This window comes from Perognathus longimembris, chromosome 13 (genome assembly GCF_023159225.1).
Source record: "Perognathus longimembris pacificus isolate PPM17 chromosome 13, ASM2315922v1, whole genome shotgun sequence".
Lineage (NCBI taxonomy): Eukaryota > Metazoa > Chordata > Mammalia > Rodentia > Heteromyidae > Perognathus > Perognathus longimembris.
The window spans coordinates 1,314,798-1,336,425 of record NC_063173.1 but is presented as its reverse complement, the minus strand read 5'-3'; the positions used below and the strand labels follow the sequence as shown (position 1 = coordinate 1,336,425).

General features: G+C 69.5%; 1 protein-coding gene across 1 annotated transcript in view; it reads left to right on the top strand.

The window, feature by feature from the left end:
* Positions 1–13,732: 13,732 nt before the first annotated feature.
* Wnt11 (Wnt family member 11) overlaps positions 13,733–21,628 on the top strand; it is a 10,975-nt gene continuing 3,079 nt past the window's right edge. The window contains 3 exon segments of the mRNA XM_048360514.1: positions 13,733–13,815; positions 20,337–20,572; positions 21,574–21,626. Of these exon segments, the coding sequence (XP_048216471.1) occupies positions 13,733–13,815; positions 20,337–20,572; positions 21,574–21,626 (372 nt within the window).

The following is a 21,628-nucleotide window of genomic DNA, read 5'->3' as shown; positions in this document are numbered from 1 at the left end:
AGGTACCCAGTGAGCTGAGGCCTGCCATCCTAGCTACTCAGGAGGCTGAGATCTGAGGATTGCGGGTTCACAGCCAGCCCACACAGGAAAGTCCACGGCCCCTGACGTACAACCAACTACCAAAAAGCAGAAGTGGGGCTGTGGCTCAACTGGGGAGAGCAATAAACTTTGAGGCACAAAAGCTCGGGGACAATGCCCAGACCTTGAGTTCAAAGCCCCGTGACCAGCACACACGCCCTCCAAAAACAAAGAGAAAACAAAGAGTGCAACGCGGGCACAGGGCCCCGACAGCCCCGGGACCCGGGACGTGACTCAGGCCTTTGCGCTCAGCGCGACACGGGGGCTCTCACGCCCAGCTCACACCCAGCCGGGTCCTCGGGGCAGGCACAGGGACGGGGAAACAATCACACACACAATCAAGAGCCTTTGCCACGGAAGGAAGAGCACCCAGCACTCTGCGTAGCTTACTGGGGGCAGGGGCAGGGTGCCGTTCTTGGCAGGGGCTGGTTTTTTGCGGGTGTGTAGGAAGCACGGAAGGCTACGGGAAGGTGTCAGGTGTGACATAAACCAGGACACCCCAAGCTGTGAGGGCCCCGGGTATCTGTAGAAGGAGGCCAGTGTCGATGAGAACAGAGCACCGGCGGAGCTCTGCCTCTGGCTTCCTGCCGTTTAAGAGTCTTCTGGTTGCGCGGGGTGCCGGTGCCTCACACCTGTAGTCGTAGCTCGTCAGGAGGCTGAGATCCAAGGACGGAGGTTCAAAACCAGCCCCGGCAGGAAAGTCCATGAGACTCTTATCGCCGAGTAACCACCCAACAACCAGGAGTAGCGCTGGGGCTTGACGTGGTAGAGTGCTAGCCTGGAGCCAAGAAAAGAGCCCAGGGACAGCCCCCACAACAGGCCAACAGACAAACAACGGTCTGCCAGATTTATCTGCCAGGAGCTGGCTTTGAACGCTGACCCTGGGATCCCAGCCTCGCAGGGAGCTGGGGTTCGAGGCGTGAGCAGCCTCGCTCTCCCCGCCTGGTATCCAGAGCCTCCCTCCTCACACACCAAGGGCTGTGTTCTCAGGGAAGGGGGGCCGGCTCCTGTCCCAGCCCGGCCTGAGCAAGGCCTGCCGCCTGAGCAGCCTCGGCCCCACCCCCCTCCCCGGGCAGACCCTGAGGATCCAGGTTCAAAATCATCCGGGGCCCGGAAGGCCCCTGAGACACTTATCTCCAATTAACCACCCGAAAGGCGAGAAGCAGGGCTGTGGATGGAGCGGTTGGGTGCTGTCTTGAGGGGTAGCACTCAAGCCCCGCGTTCAAGCTCGAGGACCAGCACGCGCACGCACACACGCACACACGCACACCCACTCAGAAAACCAAAACCAGCCAGGAGACAACCGGATGGGTCGAGGACCTGGACGTACGTTCTTGGGAGGAAACAAAGGTGCAGATCTTCGTGATCTTGGATTCGCCACTGGGTTTTGTTGATCGAATGCCAAAAGTACGCGGAACGATGCTCTTTACCGTGAACCGCTGAAGAAATGGAAACCAGAATGCGGCATCACAACACACCTACGATGTTGGCTATGGTAATAATAATAATAAAAGACAGAAAGTAACAAGCATTGTCAAGGGCATAGAGAAACGAACCCTCGCGCAGCGCCGGTAAAAAATGCAAAGTGGAGCGGCCGCTGCGGGAAACGGTTTGACATACAGCGTCGCCGTGTCATCCCGCATTTCCAGTCCCAGGTGTGTCACCGCAGGACTGAGAGGACACACGCACGGAACTCACGCACGTAAACGCGCGCGGCAGCGGTGCGGGGAATGACCCGACGGCTTTCTTTTTTCTCATTACAGGCGTGGGCCACGGGCGCGTGGCTACCGTCCTGAATCCTCCTCCTCCTGGAGGGACAGTACAACGCGGGCACAGCCACGGGGCGCTGGGCCGGGCTGCCCCACTTGCGGGGAGCCCCCCGCGGGGAACTGCCGGCACAGGGCTGCGAGGGGGCTCCGTGCGACCTCCCCGCCCTGTCCCTGTGCCCCTGTCCTTCTCCCTTCTCGTCTTCCTCACGTGCCGTGGCTCGGCAGGGCTCCCCCCATTAGAGCCCACACCCCGAGGGCGCCGGCTGTGCCCCCCCCAGGGCCCGCTCACGCTCTCCCGGGGGGACCTCTCTATCGCTTCTGGGTCCGCCATAGAGTTCGGGGGGCGGAACCCGCTGGAAGGCCAGGCCCCCACCGCTGCGGCCTCAGGCTCCGCCCCAGGTCAGGACCCCACACCGGGGCAGGGGGGTCTGGAGGTGAGAGGAGCCCCCCCCGCCCCCCGGTCAGGGGCACAGCCAAGGTCACCTCTGGGAGGCCTGAGTAGAAAACTGTCCTCCTGGGAAGCCTGGGTGCCAGCCCTGGGTGTGAACCCGGGCCCCGGGCTCTGTCCCTGGGTCTCCTCACTCGCGGCTCGCCTCTGGCCTTCTGCCGGTCGTGGGAAGGTGAGGCCCTCCCGGCCTTCCCGCGTGGGCTGACTTTGAACCGTGATCCTCTCAGATCGCCCTGCGGAGCGAGAATGGCAGCAGCAAGTCCCTGGGGTCTGGGGCTGAGGGAGAGCCCGATACTGCCCGGCCTGCCGCTGGCGGTTGGCCTGGTGGCTCGCCCTTTCCGAGCTCGGCGTCCCCTGACCCGCGGTGTCACCTCCTGACGTGGCCTGCGCTCCCTGCTTCCCAGGGAGCCACACATCCGTCACACAGGGCAGGGCAGGGCAGGGCAGGGCAGGGCAGGGCAGCGCAGGGCAGGGCGGGGCGGGGCAGGGCGGGGCGGGGCGGGGGCGGGGCAGGGCGGGGCGGGGCAGGGCGGGGGCGGGGCAGGGCGGGGCGGGGCAGGGCGGGGCGGGGCGGGGCGGGGCGGGGCGGGGCAGGGCGGGGGGCGGGGCGGGGCGGGGCGGGGCAGGGCGGGGCGGGGCGGGGCGGGGGCGGGGCGGGGCGGGGCGGGGCAGGGCAGGGCGGGGCAGCGCAGGGCAGGGCAGGGCAGGGCAGGGCAGCACAGGGCAGGGCAGCGCAGGGCAGGGCGGGGCGGGGCAGGGCAGGCAGGAGCAGGGGCAGGGCAGGCAGGGCAGGGCAGGGCAGCGCAGGGCAGGGCAGGGCAGGGCAGGGCGGGGCAGGGCAGGGCGGGGCAGGGCAGGCAGGGCAGGGCAGGGCAGGGCGGGGCAGCGCAGGGCGGGGCGGGGCGGGGCGGGGCAGGGCAGGGCAGGGCGGGGCGGGGCAGGGCAGGGCAGGGCAGGCAGGGCAGGGCAGCACAGGGCGGGGGCGGGGCGGGGCGGGGCGGGGGTGGGGCAGGGCAGCTCGGGGCGGGGTAGGGCAGGGCAGGGCAGGACAGCGCAGGGCGGGGCAGGGCAGGCAGGGCAGGGCAGCGCAGGGCAGGGCGGGGCAGGGCAGGCAGGGCAGGGCAGGGCAGGGCAGGGCAGCGCAGGGCGGGGCGGGGCGGGGCGGGGCAGGGGCAGGGCAGCGCAGGGCAGGGCAGGGCAGGGCGGGCAGCGCAGGGCAGCGCAGGGCAGGGCAGGGCAGGGCAGGGCAGGGCAGCGCAGGGCGGGGCGGGGCGGGGCGGGGCAGGGCAGGGCAGGGCAGGGCAGGCAGGGCAGGGCAGCACAGGGCGGGGCGGGGCGGGGCGGGGCGGGGGTGGGGCAGGGCAGCTCGGGGCGGGGTAGGGCAGGGCAGGGCAGGGCAGGCAGGGCAGCGCGGGGCGGGGCAGCGCAGGGCAGCACAGGGCGGGGCGGGGCGGGGCGGGGGTGGGGCGGGGCAGGGAAGCTCGGGGCGGGGCAGGGCAGGGCAGGGCAGGGCAGCGCAGGGCAGGGCGGGGCGGGGCAGGGCAGGGCAGCGCAGGGCAGGGCAGGGCAGAGCGAGCAAGGTGCGCTCCTTGCCAGGCCCTGTGCGGGGTCCAGGGACTCACCCGTAGGTAGGTGGCTCGGGTCCACCTCTGTCTCCATGGCGCCCGAAGCCTGGCGCCATTCTCTCCTGGACCTGGGGGTCCGACTGCCCTTGGGGGAGCCCCCCCCCGCCCCAGCCCTCTGTGAGGGAAGGGTTAACAGTGAGACAGCGGCCCGAGGCCAGGCCCCAGCCCCCTACCTGGCTTGAGCCTCGTGATTTCATCCCCAAGTCTTTCCTGTTGCCCCAGCAACTGGGGCGCTGGCTGCGGCTGCTCAGGGGAGCCCAGGCCGTCTGGATCTCCTCCACGTCACCGCGCCGCATCCACATTTCCACCATCAAGCCGTCAGCTTGCGTTAAGTGTTGTCCGCTGACGGCTGTCAACCTCCCCCGGCCGCCTGGCCCTCCCTTCCTCCCGACGGCGTGAGCCCCGGGGCCCCGCCTTCACCGCGAGACCCGCCCGCTGAGGGCCGGTGGCACATGCCTGTCACCTCGACACACAGCGGAGCCGCGAGCCGAGGATCGCAAGTTCAAAGCCAGCCTGGGCAGGAGAACCCGTGAGACTCTTGCCAGAGGCGGCGCTGTGGCTCACGTGGTGGAATGGGAGGGGGAGGGGGAGGGGGAGGGGGAGGGAGGGGAGGAGGGGGAGGGGGAGGGGGAGGCCTGTCCGCCAGCCTCCCCCCCCACGACAGCTGCAATGCACACAGGAGCCCATCACCGTGGCAGGGCTTAGAAAACTATCCCTCACCTGGGTCCAAGATGGCTGAGGACAGGACAGGACCCGGCAACGCCCTCAGAGGCGCTGCTTGAACCCGCGCCCTAGCGACTGGCCCGGCCCGGCCCTCCCCTGTCCTCCGGCCTCCCTGCGTCTGCAGCGCCGCCCGCGGGGGTCTGGGAGTGGAAAGGAGGCGTCGAGGCGCTAGGCCAGGGGCTCGGGGCCTGCCCGGCCCTCCTCTGACAGCACTGCCCCCACCACGGAGCACGCCCCCCCCGGCCGTGCCCGCCCCCCGGGGGGCCCCTCCTCACCCCCTTCCCCGCTCGCCCCCCGTGTGTCTGGACGGGAGGTGCCCGGCGCCCCCCAGCCCTCCCCTCCGCCTGTCTGGGCCGAGCCCAGGCTCCCAGGTCCGGCATGCCCGGCCTCCGGTGGGGGGGCTGGCCCTCATCCCCCTCATTTTCCTTCCCATCGCTCTTCCTGCCAGCGGCCCGAGCCCCCCACTTACCCTGCCCTGACCCACCCTCGGCCCCCCTCCACTCCCGCCCGCCACCCGACAGCGTCTCCCCACCTGCGTGTTATTTACACCGGCGGAGCGGGGCTCCGGGGAGCCTTCCATCTGGAACGGGTTACGTACCTGGCGGGGAAGGACCGGCTAACCTTTATCAAGGCGTTTCGCATGCATCACCCCCCGCCGCGGCCCCGGGCAGGAAATGTCCCTCCTCCTGCTCTCCAGGTGAGGACAACGCCGCGGCTCCCAGACAGGGCCAGGGCTGAGCCGAAGCCCAGGCGGGGTGGCTGTGGAAGGCCGGTGCCGGGCCACGGTGGACACAGACCCCGGGCCTGGGCGGGAGCCGCGGTGCCGGCGATCCGCCCGGCTGTGCTGCTTCACCCCAACACCGGGGGTTGTCAGAGAGCAGAGGGGAGGCGGGGCCAGGGGCAGGGAGCGGGAGGAGCACCCCTCCCAGCGGCTCCACAGTGGAGGAGGGTGAGCGCCCGCCCCCCTCGGGGGGGTACGCAGGCAGAGAGGGGCAGCATTAGCCACTCCCGGGACGCCCCAGAGACAGGGACTCCGGCAAGAGGGGATGACCCACTTCCGAGATGCCAACATTGGGAAATGGCGTTGGTACGTAATCACCTCCCTTAGCTGTGTGTGTGTGTGTGTGTGTGTGTGCGCACGCACGCACACGCACCAGTCCTGGGGCTTGAACTCAGCGCCCGGGCACCATCCCTGAGCTTCTTTTGCTCAAGGCTAGCGCTCTGCCACTTGAGCTGCAGCGCCACTTCCAACGTTTTTGGTGCTTAACTGGATCTAAGGGTCTCAGCGACCTTCCTGGCTTCTGGGCTGGCTTTGAACCGTGACCCTGAGATCTCAGCCTCCTGAGTGGTGGGGATGACAGGCGTCTGCTTCCTTCTGACTTCGTGCGGGCGAAGTGGAGGTAGGAGTCTCCCGAGCTCTTCTGCCCCAGCTGGCTTCCGACCCTGATCTTCACCTCTCGTCCTCCGCAGTCGCTAGGATTGCCTAGCCGGGCCCGGTGGCTGTGAACCTGCCTCCCGGGCCTTCCTTACCTTTGTGGAAAAGTCCCTGCCCTCGTTTCTCCGGTGTACGGTGGGGCAGGAGCAGGTCTCCGGTGGACGGTGGGGCGGGAGCAGGTCTCCGGCGGACGGTGGGGCGGGAGCAGGTCTCTCCCCCAGCGGAGAACTCGGGCCTTGTCCTCCAGGTGTGGGGCCACTAGCCTGCATTCCAGCCAGGAAGTGCAGACTCCCGTCCCGCCTGCCCACCCAGCGCCCTTTGCTGGAGACGGAGCCCACCTGAGCCCGGCCCATCGGAAGCGTCGTCCCCGAGGGGAGGGGAGACCCGGGGGGGCGCAGAGCTGCGAGAAGCCAAACCAGTTTCAGAAGCACAGCCCTTCCCTCCGGGCTTCCCGCAACCACAGCCCCGGCCAGTCGGTGCGTGTCGGCCACACCGCGTCCGGTTTCTCCCCCGGAGCTGAGACCGGCCTGAGCAACGCACACGCTGCCCCCAAGCCCCCACGAAACAACGGGGAGCTGAAAGCCTTTCGAAGGCGCGGCGGTGCCGTGGGACGTGGCCTCCCGGGCCGGCCAGGCCTGCCCCTGAGCGCTGCGGAGCCCCGAGGCCCGGGGGGGAGCCCAGGCCCCGGGGGGGGGGAGAGCCCAGGCCCCGGGGGGGGGGAGCCCAGGCCCCGGGGGGGAGGGAGAGCCCAGGCCCCGGGGGGGGGGGGGAGCCCAGGCCCCGGGGGGGGGAGCCCAGGCCCCGGGTGGGGGGGAGAGCCCAGGCCCCGGGTGGGGGGAGCCCAGGCCCCGGGGGGGGGAGCCCAGGCTCCGGGGGGGGCGCAGAGCCGGCGTCGCGGTGGGCGAGGCTGGACTCCCCTGGGTCGCCGGGGTCGTGCCCCACCAGGCCTGGGCTTGGTCATTTCACCCGCAGGGCCGCACCGGCCTCCGGCACCGGCCCGGCCCAGGGCTGCCTTGTCGCGTCCGCTACCATCGGTGACGTGGCTCCAACCGGGGCTCGCAGCAGCTGGGGGGCTCCCTGGGACCCACACACCGAGGGGGGAGGGAGGGGCCCCTTGTCTGTCCCCTCCCCCCTGGCTTGGAAGATGGGGCCTCTTGGGGGACGGCCGTGTGGTCGGGAGACGCAGCCCGGGTGCCCTTGACTCCCGGCAGGTCTTCCCCAGAGCCTGCCGAGTTCTAATCCTCGCGGCCTCTCTGTCTCCACTCGGGCAAGGGGAGGTTTCTGCCCATTTTGAACAAACGCCAGACTGAGGATCCTTCTATTTGTTTATTTATTTATTTTATTATTATTTTTTTTTGCCAGTCCTGGGCCTTGAACTCAGGGCCTGAGCACTGTCCCTGGCTTCTTTTTGCTCAAGGCTAGCACTCTACCACTTGAGCCACAGCGCCACTTCTGGCCATTTTCTGTATATGTGGTGCTGAGGAATCGAACCCAGGGCCTCATGTACAGGAGGCGAGCGCTCTTGCCACTAGGCCATATCCCAGCCCCCTTCTATTTGTTTATGTTTGCTGGTCTTAGGACTTGAACTCCGGGTCTAGGCACTGACCACAAGCTTTCTCTTTGCTCAAGGTGAGCTCTACCACGTGAACACAGCTTCGCTTCTGGCCTTGGGATGGTTGCTTGGAGATTAGAATCTCACAGACTTTCCTGCCTGGGCTGGATTTGAACTGTGGTTCTCAGCCTCTTGAGTAGGCAGGATGACAGGCGTGAGCTACTGGCACGTGGCTGGGACTAAGGCTCTTTACCACATGGTTCTGGGAGGCCAGCACCTACCCGGTGCCCGGGGGCGGGGAGGGAGGCGCTCCGCCCGAAGGCGAGTCCTAGGACACAGGTCAGAGGCAGAGACTAAAGGCTCTAGAAATGGGGGAGCCCTCGCTCCGGGGTCACCTGGCTGCCTCCCCTTCCGCTCCCCCCCCCCCAGCCTGCCAGCCCTCGCCACCTCCGGGGGCGGAAGCTGCGGTGGGCGGACGGGTCCGTGGAGGGGAGAGGGCAAGGGGAACTGCAGACACGCCCCCCGCCCCCAGCCTCGGAGGGGCTGGGTGGCTCAGCACCGGGGCAGCGGAAGCCCGGGCACGGCTGAGCGAGCAGATCACCGGCGACGGAGGAAGAGGGAAATACATTCCTAACCCCCTGCGGCAGCCCGGAGCTGACTGGGGGAGGCCCTGTGGCCCGGGTACCGGCGCTGGCCTGCCTCGCGGCGGGCCGGGCGGAGGGGGCCTAGGGGGAGCGAAGGGGACGTGGCGATGTCAGGAAAGGCATCCTCCTCTCAAGGGGTCCAAAGCCGTCCCCACTGTACCGATTGCAGAGACCCGGGCCCCGGTGCCCCGAGTCTCCCGTCCACCCTCAAGCCCCCGGCACGGCAGAACCCAGACCTCCGTCCTCCGCACAGGCTGAGCGGCCGGGAGAGGCCGGGCTGGGCGGGGCGTGCAGAGCTCCGCACCCGCGTCTGGCCTCCAATCCCAGGAGACTGAGGGCGCCGCCGGAACGGGCCGGAGCTGGAGAGATCGGGGTTCCGGTGTCCGCTCCACAGCTGGCCGGTCCCTCCTTTTTGCGCCTCAGAGCTATCTGTGAAAGCGGACTGCTCACCCGGGTGTGGGAAATGTAGAGGATTTTGTAGGATGGTGTAGTAACCTCTCATGGGTGAACACACTAAGTTCTGAGGGATTTAAGATCACACAGCTTAAAACAAAAGCAAGCAAATCCCACAGTGGAACCTAAAAATCTACACTGTGATTTCAACTCGCTTCTCATTTCTATTCCAGCCGGGAACCAGCAAATATTTGGAGCTACTGACGTCCACTCTCAGAGGAGCCCCTGCTTAATCACACCGAGGTCACCTGGAACGGCTGTCCCTGCTGCTGGCCACCGTGACTTGGGGCCGAGAAGTTGAGGACACGCTTGAGTCCTTGAAAGTCCTCATCCCCAGCTTCTGTCAGGGGAAGAAGCCTTGCTCTTTCCCTGCCTTGCACCCCACCCCACCCCCAAACCCCGCTGCCTCCCGCTTTTCTAATAGGACTAACCCAGGACTGCGGGGTGGGAGGTGGGTAACACCCCCACGTGTCTGCGAGGGTGTTTCCCGGCTGTGTAGGAGTGTATATGTCTCTGGTGTTGTACGCTGGGGCACTGTGCATGTGAGCTGTGTGTACGGAAATGTTTGGCACAGTCTGTGATCAGCCTCAACCTAATGATGTGTGTAGTCATTTCACACGCATGTGCTACTGGGGGGGGGGGGCGTCTAAGGTGTCCAGTATCTCCTGAGTGGTGAATGTGAAACTGTTTGTGGTGTCGTGGCCAGTCTGCGTACAAGGGGAACTAACTCTGCATATGTAGCTATACTTGCATGTCAGGGAGGCTCAGTGGGTATTGTGTGCGTGCGTGCGTGTATGTGCGTGTGTGCATGTGCGTGCGTGTATGTGCGTGCGTGCGCGTACGTGCGTGTGTGCGTGCGTGTACGTGCGTGAAGGTGTCTGGGACTGGGTATGGGGCAGCCTGTGAAGGCCACTTCATCTGCGGCTGCAAAGAACAGGGAAAAGCCCACTGGGTGCTCCCGTCTGTCATCCTAGCTGCTCGGGAGGCTGAGATCTGAGGATCAAGAGCTTATCTCCGGTTAAGCAGCCCCCCAAAAAAGCCAGAAGCGGAGCTGTGGCTCAGGAAGGAGAGCACCAGCCTTGAGCAAAAAAGCTACAGGACAGCTCTCGGGCCCTGAGTTCAAGCCTAGGAGCACAGGAAGCGGGGGGGTGGGGGGGAAGCAGGCATCTGGAGAAGTTCCTTAGAAGGAGGAGAGAAGTCCTAGGTACCACAAGGCCAGAGGAGTGGTGGGGAGAGGGGTGAAGGGAGGGCGGTGGAGACGTCCATCGTGGGAGGCCTTCTGCCATCTCTAATTGCTAAACCTATTCGGATGCGGCCACCCCCGAAGGGCTGGGGGAAGGGGGGGGGGGGATCCAGGGGACCCAGCACAGTCCCAGCACCCCTGTTCTCTGAGATGGCAGGATGGACCAGGGGCTGCGGAGCCCCACGAAGCGCCCGACGCCGGCGGTGAGGACAGGCCTGGGGGCCTCTGGCACCCTGGGAGCGGAGCGGCCGGGAGGAGGAGCGCCCGGCAGCGGGGGTCAGACCCCGGGGTGCGGGGCCCCTTGCCCGGCTGCCCCCCCAGGGCACGGCGGGGTGCTGACCTTGGCGCGCGCGGGGCGGGGGGGCGGGGGCGGGCGCGCGGGGCGGGGGTGGACGCGGGGGGCGGGCGCGGGGGGCGGGCGCGGGGCGGGGCCCAGGGGGGCGGGCGCAGGGGGGCGGGCGCGGGGGGCGGGCGCGCGGGGCGGGGTGGACGCGCGGGGCGGGGCGCGGGGGGCGGGGCGCGGGGCGGGCGCGGGGCGGGGGCCCAGGGGGGCGGGCGCAGGGGGGGCGGGCGCGGGGCGGGGGCCCAGGGGGGCGGGCGCAGGGGGGCGGGCGCGCTGACGTGGGCGCATCAAAGCGGCCGCCGCTTTATAAGGCGGCGCGGGCGGCGGGCGGCGCAGACCTCGCCGGGCCCGGGAGCGCGCGGCCGGGCCCCGCTCGCCAGGGTCCCGCGGCCTCGTCCTCCGCGTCCCGGGAGGGCGCCCGCTCCCGTCGCCCGCACCCGGGGCGCTGCAGCCCGCTCGGGGCCGCGCTCGCCACGCCGGAGGCCGGCCGGGCCGCGGGGCGCACGCGGGGCGCGCCCGGGGAGGTGAGCGGCGGTCCTGGGCGGCGGGCGGCGGGCGGCGGGCGGCCGGGCGGGCGCTCCGAGGGGCGGGCGGCGCCCTGGACCCCCGCGCCCGCCCCGCAGCGCCCTCCCCGGCCCTTCCCGGGCTCTCGGAGAGCCGCCGCGGCGGGGGCGCGGGGCGCGGGGCGCGGGGCGCGGGGCGCGGGCGCGGGGCCCGGAGCCTCTCCCCGGAGCTCCAGCCCTGTCCCCGCGCTCGCGGTCGGGCGGTGGGGCGGTCGGCGCCCGGGGCCAGGGCCGAGCCGTCCCGGGGGTGGGGGACGCGGCCGGCGCGGGGGAGGCGCGGGGGGCCGGAGGCACGGAACACCCCGCAGCTCCTGCGGGGCGCGGAGGCGGGGGGGGGGGGGGGGTCGGACGCCTCCCGCAGGCGCCGGCGGCCCGCGGGGAGCCGGGCTGCGGGCCGGGGGCCGGGGAGGGGAGGGCGCGCTCCCCGCCCGCACCCTCGGCGGAGCTCGGCCCCCGCCCTCCGCGCCCGCTCCCCGGGCTCGGCGTCTCCGCGGCCTCGCCGGCCGGGGCTCGAGGGGTCGCGGGGCGCCCCGGCCCCCGGGGAGGGCGGGCGGGCGGGCGGGCTCCTCCGCCGGCCCGGACGCGGTCCCCTCGCGCGGCGCCTGGGAGGGTGGGGGGCGCCCCGCCGTGCGCACGGGCCTGGAGGGTGCGGGACCTCCGTGCGTGAAGCCTCGCCCCCCCCCGGAGGCCCCGCCGCCGCCGCCCGGGCCGCCCGGGCCGCCCAGACCCGCTCGCAGCGCCGGGAGGGGGCCGGGGGCGCCGTCCGGGCCGCGCGGGGCAGACGGGGGCGCCCTCCGCGCGCCGCCTCCCTGCCCGGGTCGGGACCGGCCGGAGCCCCGCCGCCCGGGCCCCCGCAGGTCCGCCGCGAACCCCCGTCCAGCGCCCCCTGGCGGGCCGGGGGCCCCGACCGCGGGGAGCAGGCTGGGGGTGACCCGGGGACCCCCTCCCGACCCGCGGGGAGCAGGCAGGGGTGACCCGGGGACCCCCCTCCGACCCGCGGGGAGCAGGCTGGGGTGACCCCGGTGTCCCCCCCTCCGACCCGCGGGCAGGGGTGACCGGATGTTCTTACACCGGACAGGAATAACCCGCGGGGCGCGGAGGCCCGGGAGACGCGGGGAGACGCGGGGAGACGCGGGGGCCTCGCGGGCCCCCGGGAAGGGAAGGGCGAGGCCCGGCCCCGCGCCGCCCGGCCCGCGGCCCCGTCCTCCCCACCCGGGAAGCGAGGCGCCCGTGGGAGCCCACACTTGGGGAGGAGCGAGAAGGGCAGTGATTGGGTTTCCACGCACCACGCGGGCACGCACACTGACACACACGTGCGGACACGCACACACTGACACACGCACACTGGCACGCACATGCTGACACGCGCACACGCTGACGCGCACACGCTGGCACACGCACACGCTGGCACACGCGCGCACGTGCACACGCTGACACACGCACACGCTGACACGCACACACACTGACACACGCACACTGGCACGCACACGCTGACACGCGCACACGCTGACCCACGCACACGCTGACACACGCACACGCTGACACACGCACGCTGACACGCACGCGCTGACACGCGCACACGCTGACACGCGCACACGCTGACACGCGCACACGCTGACACGCGCACACGCTGACACGCGCACACGCTGACACACGCACGCTGACACAAACACAGACACCCACACGCTGACGCGCACACGGCTGACACACGCACACGGTGACACGCGCACACGCTGACACACGCACACACTGACACGCGCACACGCTGACACACGCACGCGCGCAGCGGGTAGATGTCTTCCGACCCGGGGCCGTGGACACCCGGACGGCGAGAAAGGGGCTTGGAGCCCCGCGCGGGGCGGGCGGGCGGGCCGGCGTCCCCGGTCCTCCCCGTCCTCCCCGGTCCTCCCCGTCCTCCCCGGTCCTCCCCGTCCTCCCCGTCCTCCCCGTCCTCCCCGGTCCTCCCCGTCCTCCCCGGTCCTCCCCGTCCTCCCCGGTCCTCCCCGTCCTCCCCGGTCCTCCCCGTCCTCCCCGGTCCTCCCCGCCGAGCGCCGGGCAGGAGGCCGGTGTGGCCCGCGAGCGGCTCGGGCGTCCGTCCCCGGGTCCCCGGGAGCGGCGGGGGCGCCCCGGTGTCACCGGAGGGCCGTGGAGGCGGGGGGGGGCGGGGGGGGAGGGTCTGCCCGAGCCCCCCCTCCCCGGCGGCGCCCCCTCCGCCCGGCCGGTCCCTGCGGGGGGGGGTCCCCCTTGTGCCTGTCGGGGCCGCAGGTGCGGGGAGCCGGGGCGCGGGGACGGGAGTTGAGGCGGGGTGGGAACGGGCGGGGAGCCCGGGCGGCGGCTCCAGGGCACCGCCTGGCGGCCGGAGGCGGCGCCGCCGAGGCCCCGGGGGCCGGGCCGGGCCGGCCGAGCGCTGCGGGGAGCCCGGGGAGCCCCGGCCCGGACGCCCGCCGCCCCCTCCCGCGCTCGCCCGCCGCCCCGGCCCCGGGCCCCGGGAGGGCTGCGCGGAGGCCGAGAACGGCCCCGGTGGAAGCCGGGGGCGCCCGGGGGGCCGCTTGCCATCGCCGCCCGCCCCGCCGCGGCCGCCTCCGCGGGGGTCCCCTCCGGGCCGGTCCCTCCGCGCGGGTGGGCGCGCCCTGGGCGCACGGGCCGGGCGGGAGGGGAGGGGAGGGGACGCCCACGACGCGCGGCCCCCGGGGCCCCCCCCCTCCTTTGTAACCCGAACGAGACGCCTCCCCGCCCGGGCGCGGCCTGAACCCGCCCCTCGCTCTCCCGGCTGCAGGCGGCGTGCGCGGGACCGGCGGCGGCACCGGCACCGGCGGCGGCGGCTTTGGGGCGCGGGGCTCCGGCGCGGCCCCCAGGATGAGGGCGCGGCCGCAGGTGTGCGAGGCGCTGCTCTTCGCCCTGGCGCTCCACACCGGGGTGTCCTATGGCATCAAGTGGCTGTAAGTAGAACGGGGGGACGACGGACCCCACTTCTCCTCCGATGGGCCCCGGGCGGACACGGGGGGGGGGGGCAAACCGGCTGGGGGCCGAGGGGTCTTGGGCAAGTCTTCCTTTTCAAGCTTCATTCCCCCCCCCCCCGCTGAGAAACGTTGTCCTTGCCAACCCCCCCCCCCCCCAGGCCTGTAAAGGGAGCGAGGGAATTGCCCCGCGCTGGACAGCCCAGGGTTGACAAAGATTACAGGCGCGCGGAAGCCCCGCAGGGGCCGGGGGAAATGATCCCGAGTTCTGCCCCCGGCCCGGGCAGCCCAGGAGCTGGAGCTCTGCCAAAGCCGCCCTACCCCCTCCACCTGGCCACCTCGGGACGCCTGGCTCCCCCTCCGGGAGCCCTGTGGTCCTCCATCAGTCAGAGGAGGTGACGCGCCCTGGTGGCCTCCATCTGGAGCGTCCTGAACTGTTGGGGGCTGTGCCAGCGCGCTGGGGTCCGGCGAGCTTAAACGATCGCTGGAGGGGGTGCGAGGGGGAGTCCCTGCCCCCCCCCAGCAGCAGGGTCTGCTCTGCTGGCTGATGTGGAGGTGCAGGACAGAGCGGGGGAAATCCAGCCTGTTCCTGAGAAGCCACCCCTGGGCGGGGAGCGATAAGCCCAGGCCGTAAATAACGTCACCCGTGTCGCGCAGGGCCTCGGTGCTAAGGCCCCGGGCGGACTTTCCAAGGGGTCACACCACTGCGGCGCATTGGGACGATGGTCCAGGGCTTGACTGTTGCAGAGCTGGGGGCTTTCAGCAGGTGGGGGCCGGGAGCTCCCCCAGCAAGGGCCCAGGGTGGGGAGTCCAGGACAGGAGCAGGTCTGGAGCTGGGCAGGGAGCCTGCAAACAAACAGCCGAGAAAGATGAAGGGGGGCGGGGAGCTGGGAAGGTGGCCTAGTGGCAGAGCGCATGCCTAGCATGCCTGAAGCCCCGGGCTCAAATCCTCAGCACCGCAGACACAGAAAAGGCCAGAAGTGACGCTGTGGCTCAAGTGGTAGAGCGCTAGCAGAGAGGTTGGGGGATAAAGACCAGGCCTGCGTCCCAGCCCCAGGACTGGGGAAAATACAAAGATGAAGGGGGGCTGGAGATGCGTGTGGGGGGCTGTGGGTTAGTTAGAAGGCTGGGCAGCCCAGCCTTGGGCACCAGGTAAGTCCTGAGGTCGGGCCAGCCCCTCCGAGGCTTAGCGGATGACTCCTAAAGGGACCCCATGTTCCTGGGATGCTTGTTGGAAAGGGGGCACCTGGGCCAGAGGGCTCCACCCCAACGCACCTCCAAGGTGTCCCTGTGACCTTGGAGGAACCCCCCCCCCTTTCTACCGGGAACCGGCACTGGAGCCTCCATCCAGCAGGGCTCCGTCCAGGGCTGGGGGAGGCCAGGAAGTACGACTCAGAGAGGAGAGCTCCCAGAGGCCCAGGCCCGGGCTGGGGAAGGCCCCACTCTTCCCGGCTCTGCAGAGGGGAAACTGAGGCTCTGAGACCCATGGGGCTCAGCCCCAACCTGATCTGTGGTCTATGTATGTGGCCTGTCTAAATCCCCTGGTCTGGGCCATAGGTTCTACTGTTCTCTCTTGGTCTCTGTCTTTTTGTTTCTCTGTCTGTCTGTCTCTCTCTCTCTGTCACACACACGCACGCACACGCACACACACGCACACACACCCGGGCGAGTGTCAACTCTAAGGCTGTGAGGGGCCCTGGGGGGGGCGGGGGGGGGAGGACTGATCCTAGGGGATCAGCAGACCTGAGGACCAGGGTGCCTGGAGGTGACGGGGACGGTGCCCCATCTGGTGTCCGCCTGGACAGACGGGGCAAGAGGGGCGGGGGAGAGGGCCAGGCCGACACTGGGGGCCCTTTGGTACCTTCCCCGCCGAAGCCAGCGAGGGGGGGGCCGGTCCTGGGCCGCCCCCACGCCAGCGGGGGGTGCCAGCGGGGAGCTCGTGGCTCCACGCGGGCGGGCGGGCGGGGTCTGCCTGGAAGTCCCGAGGCGAGGAGAAGGCGGCTGCGGCCGGTCGGGGTGCGCGTTCCTGGAGTCCGGTCCAGGTCCCGAGCCACGAGGCGGCCCTGAGCCCGGCCCGCGGCCCGCCCCTCAGCTGGCGTGGGGGTTCTGAGGCCGGGTCCGTGGGCGGCAGGGCGAGCCTTGCCCCCCTCGGGCGCCGTCGCCCGCTCACGCACCCGGAGCCGGCCTGCGTGTGGGTGGCAGGCGTCACGGAAGGGGGTGTGCCGCGTCCCTGGCCACGCAGGGCGCCGGCGGGGGCTGCCGGGTCTCCGCAGAACCCATCTACGGGCTTTAGACCCTGCGTGTGCCGCAGTTTCCTCGCCTCTCAGTGCCGGGAAGGAGCCTGCTTGGTCCTCTGGTGGCCCTGAGGTTCTGGAACAAACCCCTAGTGAAATCGGGACGCGCGCAGGCCCGTGCCTCCAGGCTTCCCTTTCTTGGTCTGTTCCAGCCCCGCCCCAGCCTGACATGTGAGTGAAGAGGGGCGGGCGTGAGGAGCCCCGATTCCTAGATTTAGGGGCTCCCTGAGCAGTCCTGGCTTGTGCTGGCGGGTGTCACTCAGGCCCCCCCCCCCGGGGGCAGCTGGAAGCCGGGAGAGGGCAGCGCGTGAGGGCCAAATGAGACCCCCGGCTCCTGAGCAGCGCACAGTGGCTCATCCCGGATCTACTCCGTAGCAGCCGGCCGGCTGACCCCCCAGCGCCCCGCGGCGGACGCGGGGTGTGCTTCCGAAGCCTGGCGGGCCCGGGGTCTGCCCGGGGTGTGCTTCCGAAGCCTGGCGGGCCCGGGGTGTGCTTCCGAAGCCTGGCCCGGGGTCTGCCCGGGGTGTGCTTCCGAAGCCTGGCGGGCCCGGGGTCTGCCCGGGGTGTGCTTCCGAAGCCTGGCGGGCCCGGGGTCTGCCCGGGGGTGTGCTTCTGAAGCCTGGCGGGCCCCCGCCGGGCGTCCGGGGGGCCCGGCCTGAGTGAACGGGCTGGTCTGGCTCAGCAGTCAGTGGCCGGGTTGAAGAACTGTCATTGGCTCCAAGCCCCTTGGGGACCATGAAGTCTTTGGCCTGGGCCGCGTCACATTCCCAGGGGAGAGGGATGCCGAGGAGGGCAGGCCCGAGAGGGTGTCTGGGGCTGGGCGCCCTCCACTTCGCGAGAGGCTGGCCAGGGAGAAGCAGGAAGGGGCCCGGGGCCCGCGTGAGGCCTTGGGCGTGGACGTGGCCTGGCGGAGCGGAGGAGAGGCAGGACGGAGCCTCGGGGACAGGTGGCACATGGAGCCGTTGGCCCATCTGCATTGGCAAAAGATGTCCTGGCCGCGGGCGTCGAATGCCGTGGACCGGGAAGCTGAGACTAGACTTGCCCGGGTCACACGGTGGGTGAGTGGCTGAGCCAGAACTTGAACCTGAGACCCTGGACTCCTGAGTGAGGGCAGCCGAGCCCCCCCACCCCCCACCCCCGGCACAGGCCTCCCCTGTGAACTCTCTGTCCCCTCTTGTCCTTTCCTCCACCCTCTCCCCCGCTCCCTCCCCTAGATAAACCAAAATGTTTCCAATTAGGGGTGCGCTGGCGCAGGCAGGCCGGGAGAGATGTCCAGGCGGGTGACTCCCCCGCCTCCCGCCGTCAGCCTTGATTACCTCCCCAAGGGGGATTTAGTGAGACGCGGTCATTACCGCGAATCACCAGATGACCGCAGGGAGGCCCCCCTCCCCCGCCTGCTCTCGCGCCGGCCACCGCGGGCACCCCGTTCCGGGGCCTTGCCCGGGCCTCTGCCCTCATCCAGCCCCCCCCCCAGCCCCAGAGGGGGCCCGCAGGTCCTTGGCCCTCGGGGAGCACGCTCCTGGCACCCCGCGTCTGGCGGGCTGGAGAGAGGGAAGCCGGGATGGAGGGGCTCGCCATTTCCCTTCAGCCAGGCGGAGGCACAGAGCCCAGCCGCCCCGGCTTGCCAGCGGGGCATTGCCCGCCAGCGCCCCGGGAAAGGCTGGGCTCCATCGCCCTGCCTCTGCGTGGAGGGGGGCCCGGGGGAGAGCCTGGAAGGTGGTGAGCCGTTTGAGTGCCCACTGGGCACCTACTGTGCGCCAGACGTTTGATCTGCTGTGACCCCCCATTTTAAATGGAGGAAACGGGCCCGCGTGACGGGCAGAGCGGGCTCAGGACAGGCTGTGTGGACGGCTCAGGGCAGGGGGGCGCGCAGGACAGGCGCCCCCCCCCCCGGGAGGGGCCAGCGCCGTGCCCCGCGGAGGGCTGGGCCTGCTGTCCTTGCTGGGCGGGGCTCGGGCAGGACACCCCGGGCCGCCTCGCCACACGGGGAGGGAGCTGTGGCCAGGGGCCGGGGACCGCCGGCCCCCGAGCCCGGGAGCCGGGCGTGGGCCCGTGGGTGTGGTCGGCGCCCACCCACCGGGCTGTGGGAATGCCCACAGACTCCCCCAGAAGGTGAGCCTGGAGCCCCAGACGGTTCCACTCGGGCCTAGCAGCTGGGCGAGCCCTCCTGTGGTCGCTGGTGGCGCTGGAGCCGGGCCGCGCCCAGCCCGTCCTCACCCGTGACCCGGGGAGGGCTCGGCCAGGGCTGCAGGGGGAGGCCGCTCCGGACGCCGGCCCGGCCGCTGCCCTCCGTCTGCTTCCCGGGTCCACGTGAGCTTTGTGTGTCCAGCGGGTTGGTCGTGTGTTGTGGGCAGGAGGTCATACAGGGAGGAGCAGGAGGAGCGAAACCGTCCAGCGGGTCACACGCGTGACTGTGTTCCTCACGTGTTTACCGATGACACATTGAAGCTGCAGTAAGTGAACTGCGGTTTCGCGAGGAGGGACGCCTGTCATCCCAGCGACCCCGGGAGGCCGAGACCTGAGGATCCCGGCTCCAAGCCAGCCCAGGCAGGGAATCTGTGAGACTCTTACCTCCAGTGAACCACCAAGACACCAGAAGTGGCGCTGTGGCTCAAGTGGTAGAGCCATAGCTTTGAGCACCAAAGCTCAGGGCCAGCGCCCAGGCCCCGCCTTCGAGCCCCATGACCACCACCGTCGACAAAGACAAACACAGCGACCAGACCGACTGTGTCTTCAGCGTAATGTGTCATCTCATTCAGCCCTGGCCTGCATCTTCTATTTGATTCTCAGAGAAGAGCATCAGTTTGCCTACCGCCGTACAGTACACAAAGCGCAGGGCTTGTGCCGGAACCTAGGTCTACTCATTGACCTCAGGCCAAGATTTAATTGGCCCCAAGTCTGAGTATTCCAAACACTTGGGATCCATTATCTCATTGAAGTCTTGTCTTTCCGTACTGTGTCTTAGGTAGGAATGGCCATCGAAACAAAGGAGGATTGTGAGACTCAGAGACTAGGTCACACAGCTAGTGCTCAGACCTTGTTCCCATCTTTGGACCCACCCAGAAGGGGGAACAACTGAGCCTTCCCTGCTAGCTAACTGGACTCGTAGCTCCTGGAGAAAACGATCTGTGTCACATTCCTTATCTCAGGAGTGACTGCTGTGAGTAGATCTTTTGGATCCAGGAGGCAGGTTGGTAGGAAAGTCCCTATCTTATTTCAACCCATCCTGAGTTTGTAGGTATAGACACTGAAGCCTAGGGACAATCAGTGATGTCCCTGAAGCCCCACAGCCAGAGAATGGTTAGATATGGATTAGATCATCACAGAATCGAGTGTCCATTAACCCTTTGGTGGTAATCCTTTCTGTGGGTTTGGTAATTAGAACAACAATGAGACGACATTCCTAACTTCTGCTGCGCATATGGCGAGGACTCGGTTAATAGTAGGTGTCATTAGGTTGATTACGCTCTAGCAGTTCGCCTGGTTTCCAGCACAGAGCTGCCCCGGGCTGGGTGCGCGTGGAATCGGGAGTAATAACTCACAGCTTGTAGGGGGGCTAGGTTAACCGCGTCGGCACGTGTGGTGGACGGCGGGCGTGTTCGGCGTTAGCGGAACGGTTATCACCTACGCAGGGTGGGGGTTAGGATCATGCATACCTACGGTTAGGACTTGAGGTCCGCTCGAGGACAGTGGTGTGCCCAAGGTCACAGAGAGGGGAGGGGGAAGCTCCTTTGCCTCCTGGCTTCCTGGCTTCTTCTAAGAACTGTCCCAAAGTCATTTGAAACTGGTGGAGATGCATTGTCCTACAAGCTGACGTGTTGAACGGAAACCCCTTTGCGCGACTACTTAAGGAGACTAATGACAGTATCCGTGATAATAATAGTAATAATGAGCCAGGTGCTGGTGGCCTGAAATCCAAGCCACTCAGAAGGCTGGCCTGGCCAGGGAGAAAAGCCCCTGAGACGTTTATCTCCAATTAACCTCCGAAAAAGCCGGAGGTGGCGCTGTGGCTCACGGGTTAGAGCGCCAGCCTTGAGCCAGAGAGCTCAGGGACAGCGTCCAGGCCCTGAGTTCAAGCTCTGGTCCATCCCATAACAACGACAATATTACAGAAGCGCACTGAAGGGCCGGCTGGGCCCGGGGGGGCCGTGGAGGCCTCCTCCCCCTCGCCCCCTGACTGTCTCTCGCTGGTTGTTTTGGGGCACGCAGGGCACTGTCCAAGACCCCCGCCGCCTTGGCGCTGAACCAGACGCAGCACTGCAAGCAGCTGGAGGGCCTGGTGTCCGCGCAGGTGCAGCTGTGCCGCAGCAACCTGGAGCTCATGGGCACGCTGGTGCTGGCCGCCCGGGAGGCCATGAAGGCCTGCCGCAGGGCCTTCGCCGACATGCGCTGGAACTGCTCCTCCATCGAGCTCGCCCCCAACTACCTGCTCGACCTGGAGAGAGGTAGGGGCTGCGGGGGACGCCGGGCCGGGACGGGGGGCCGAGGGGACCCGGTGTAACTCGCGCGTGTGTCTGGGCAGGCGGGTGGGTTCACGGGCGGCGGGCGAGTGAACCGGGGGGGCGGTTGTGCCGATGGACTAGGCGAGGCCGGGCCGCGAACCCGGCGTGAGTGAGGGGGCGAGTGCACGTCGAGCGGCGTGCTCCGAGGCCCCCCGGAGGGCGTCGCACGCCGGGCTGCGGTGGAGCCCCTCACGCGGGCTGCGAGGCACAAGTGGCTAGGGGCAGAGCAGCGGGGGGCCGGGGGGCCCACAGGGAGGCGTTCGCTCCGCAGAAGCGCCCCCGGGGGGGCTCGCCTCTCCTCCGCGTGGTAAGAGCTCCTCTCCTTCCTTCCAGAGTGCTCGGAACAGAGTCCGCAGGCTGCGCGCTGTCCCCGAGCCCCGCGGCTAAGGGAACCCGGGCTCCGGGACGGGGGGCAGCCGACGGTTAAGAGGCCCAGCCGGGACGCACTGCTCCCCACTTGCTTCCTAGGGCTGATGTCACCGCCGCACTGGCTGGCTCCAAACCCCAAGAGCGCCTAGTCCTGGGCCAGCCCGTGACGTAGCGCACCCCCTCTCACGCTAGCGTTCTGGAGGCTAAGGCAGGAGGATCGTGAGCTTGAGGCCAGCCCGGAACCCGCAGCTACGTCGCAGGGCCCGTGCACACCTGGTCCCATGGCCCCCAGGGCTCGGCTGTCCCCCCTCTTCCCGGCCGCCGGCCCAGGGCGCTCCCCCTCCACTCCCGTCTCAGTTGAGGGCGGCAGACGGGCCACGGGCAGCTCTCTAACGACGGCCCCGCTGGCAGGCCCCGGGCTCCAGGACTCCAGTCTGGCTTTTGGGGGGCTACCGCTCAACCCCCCAGCAGGCTCTCCACACACCGGCCCGGGCCTGGGCTTCCGTAAGGAGCAGGGAGACGGGGCGCCCGAGGCGAGGCGGATCTCCCCGCTGACCCGCCGCCTCCGCCCCCAGGGACGCGGGAGTCTGCCTTCGTGTACGCGCTGGCCGCCGCCGCCATCAGCCACGC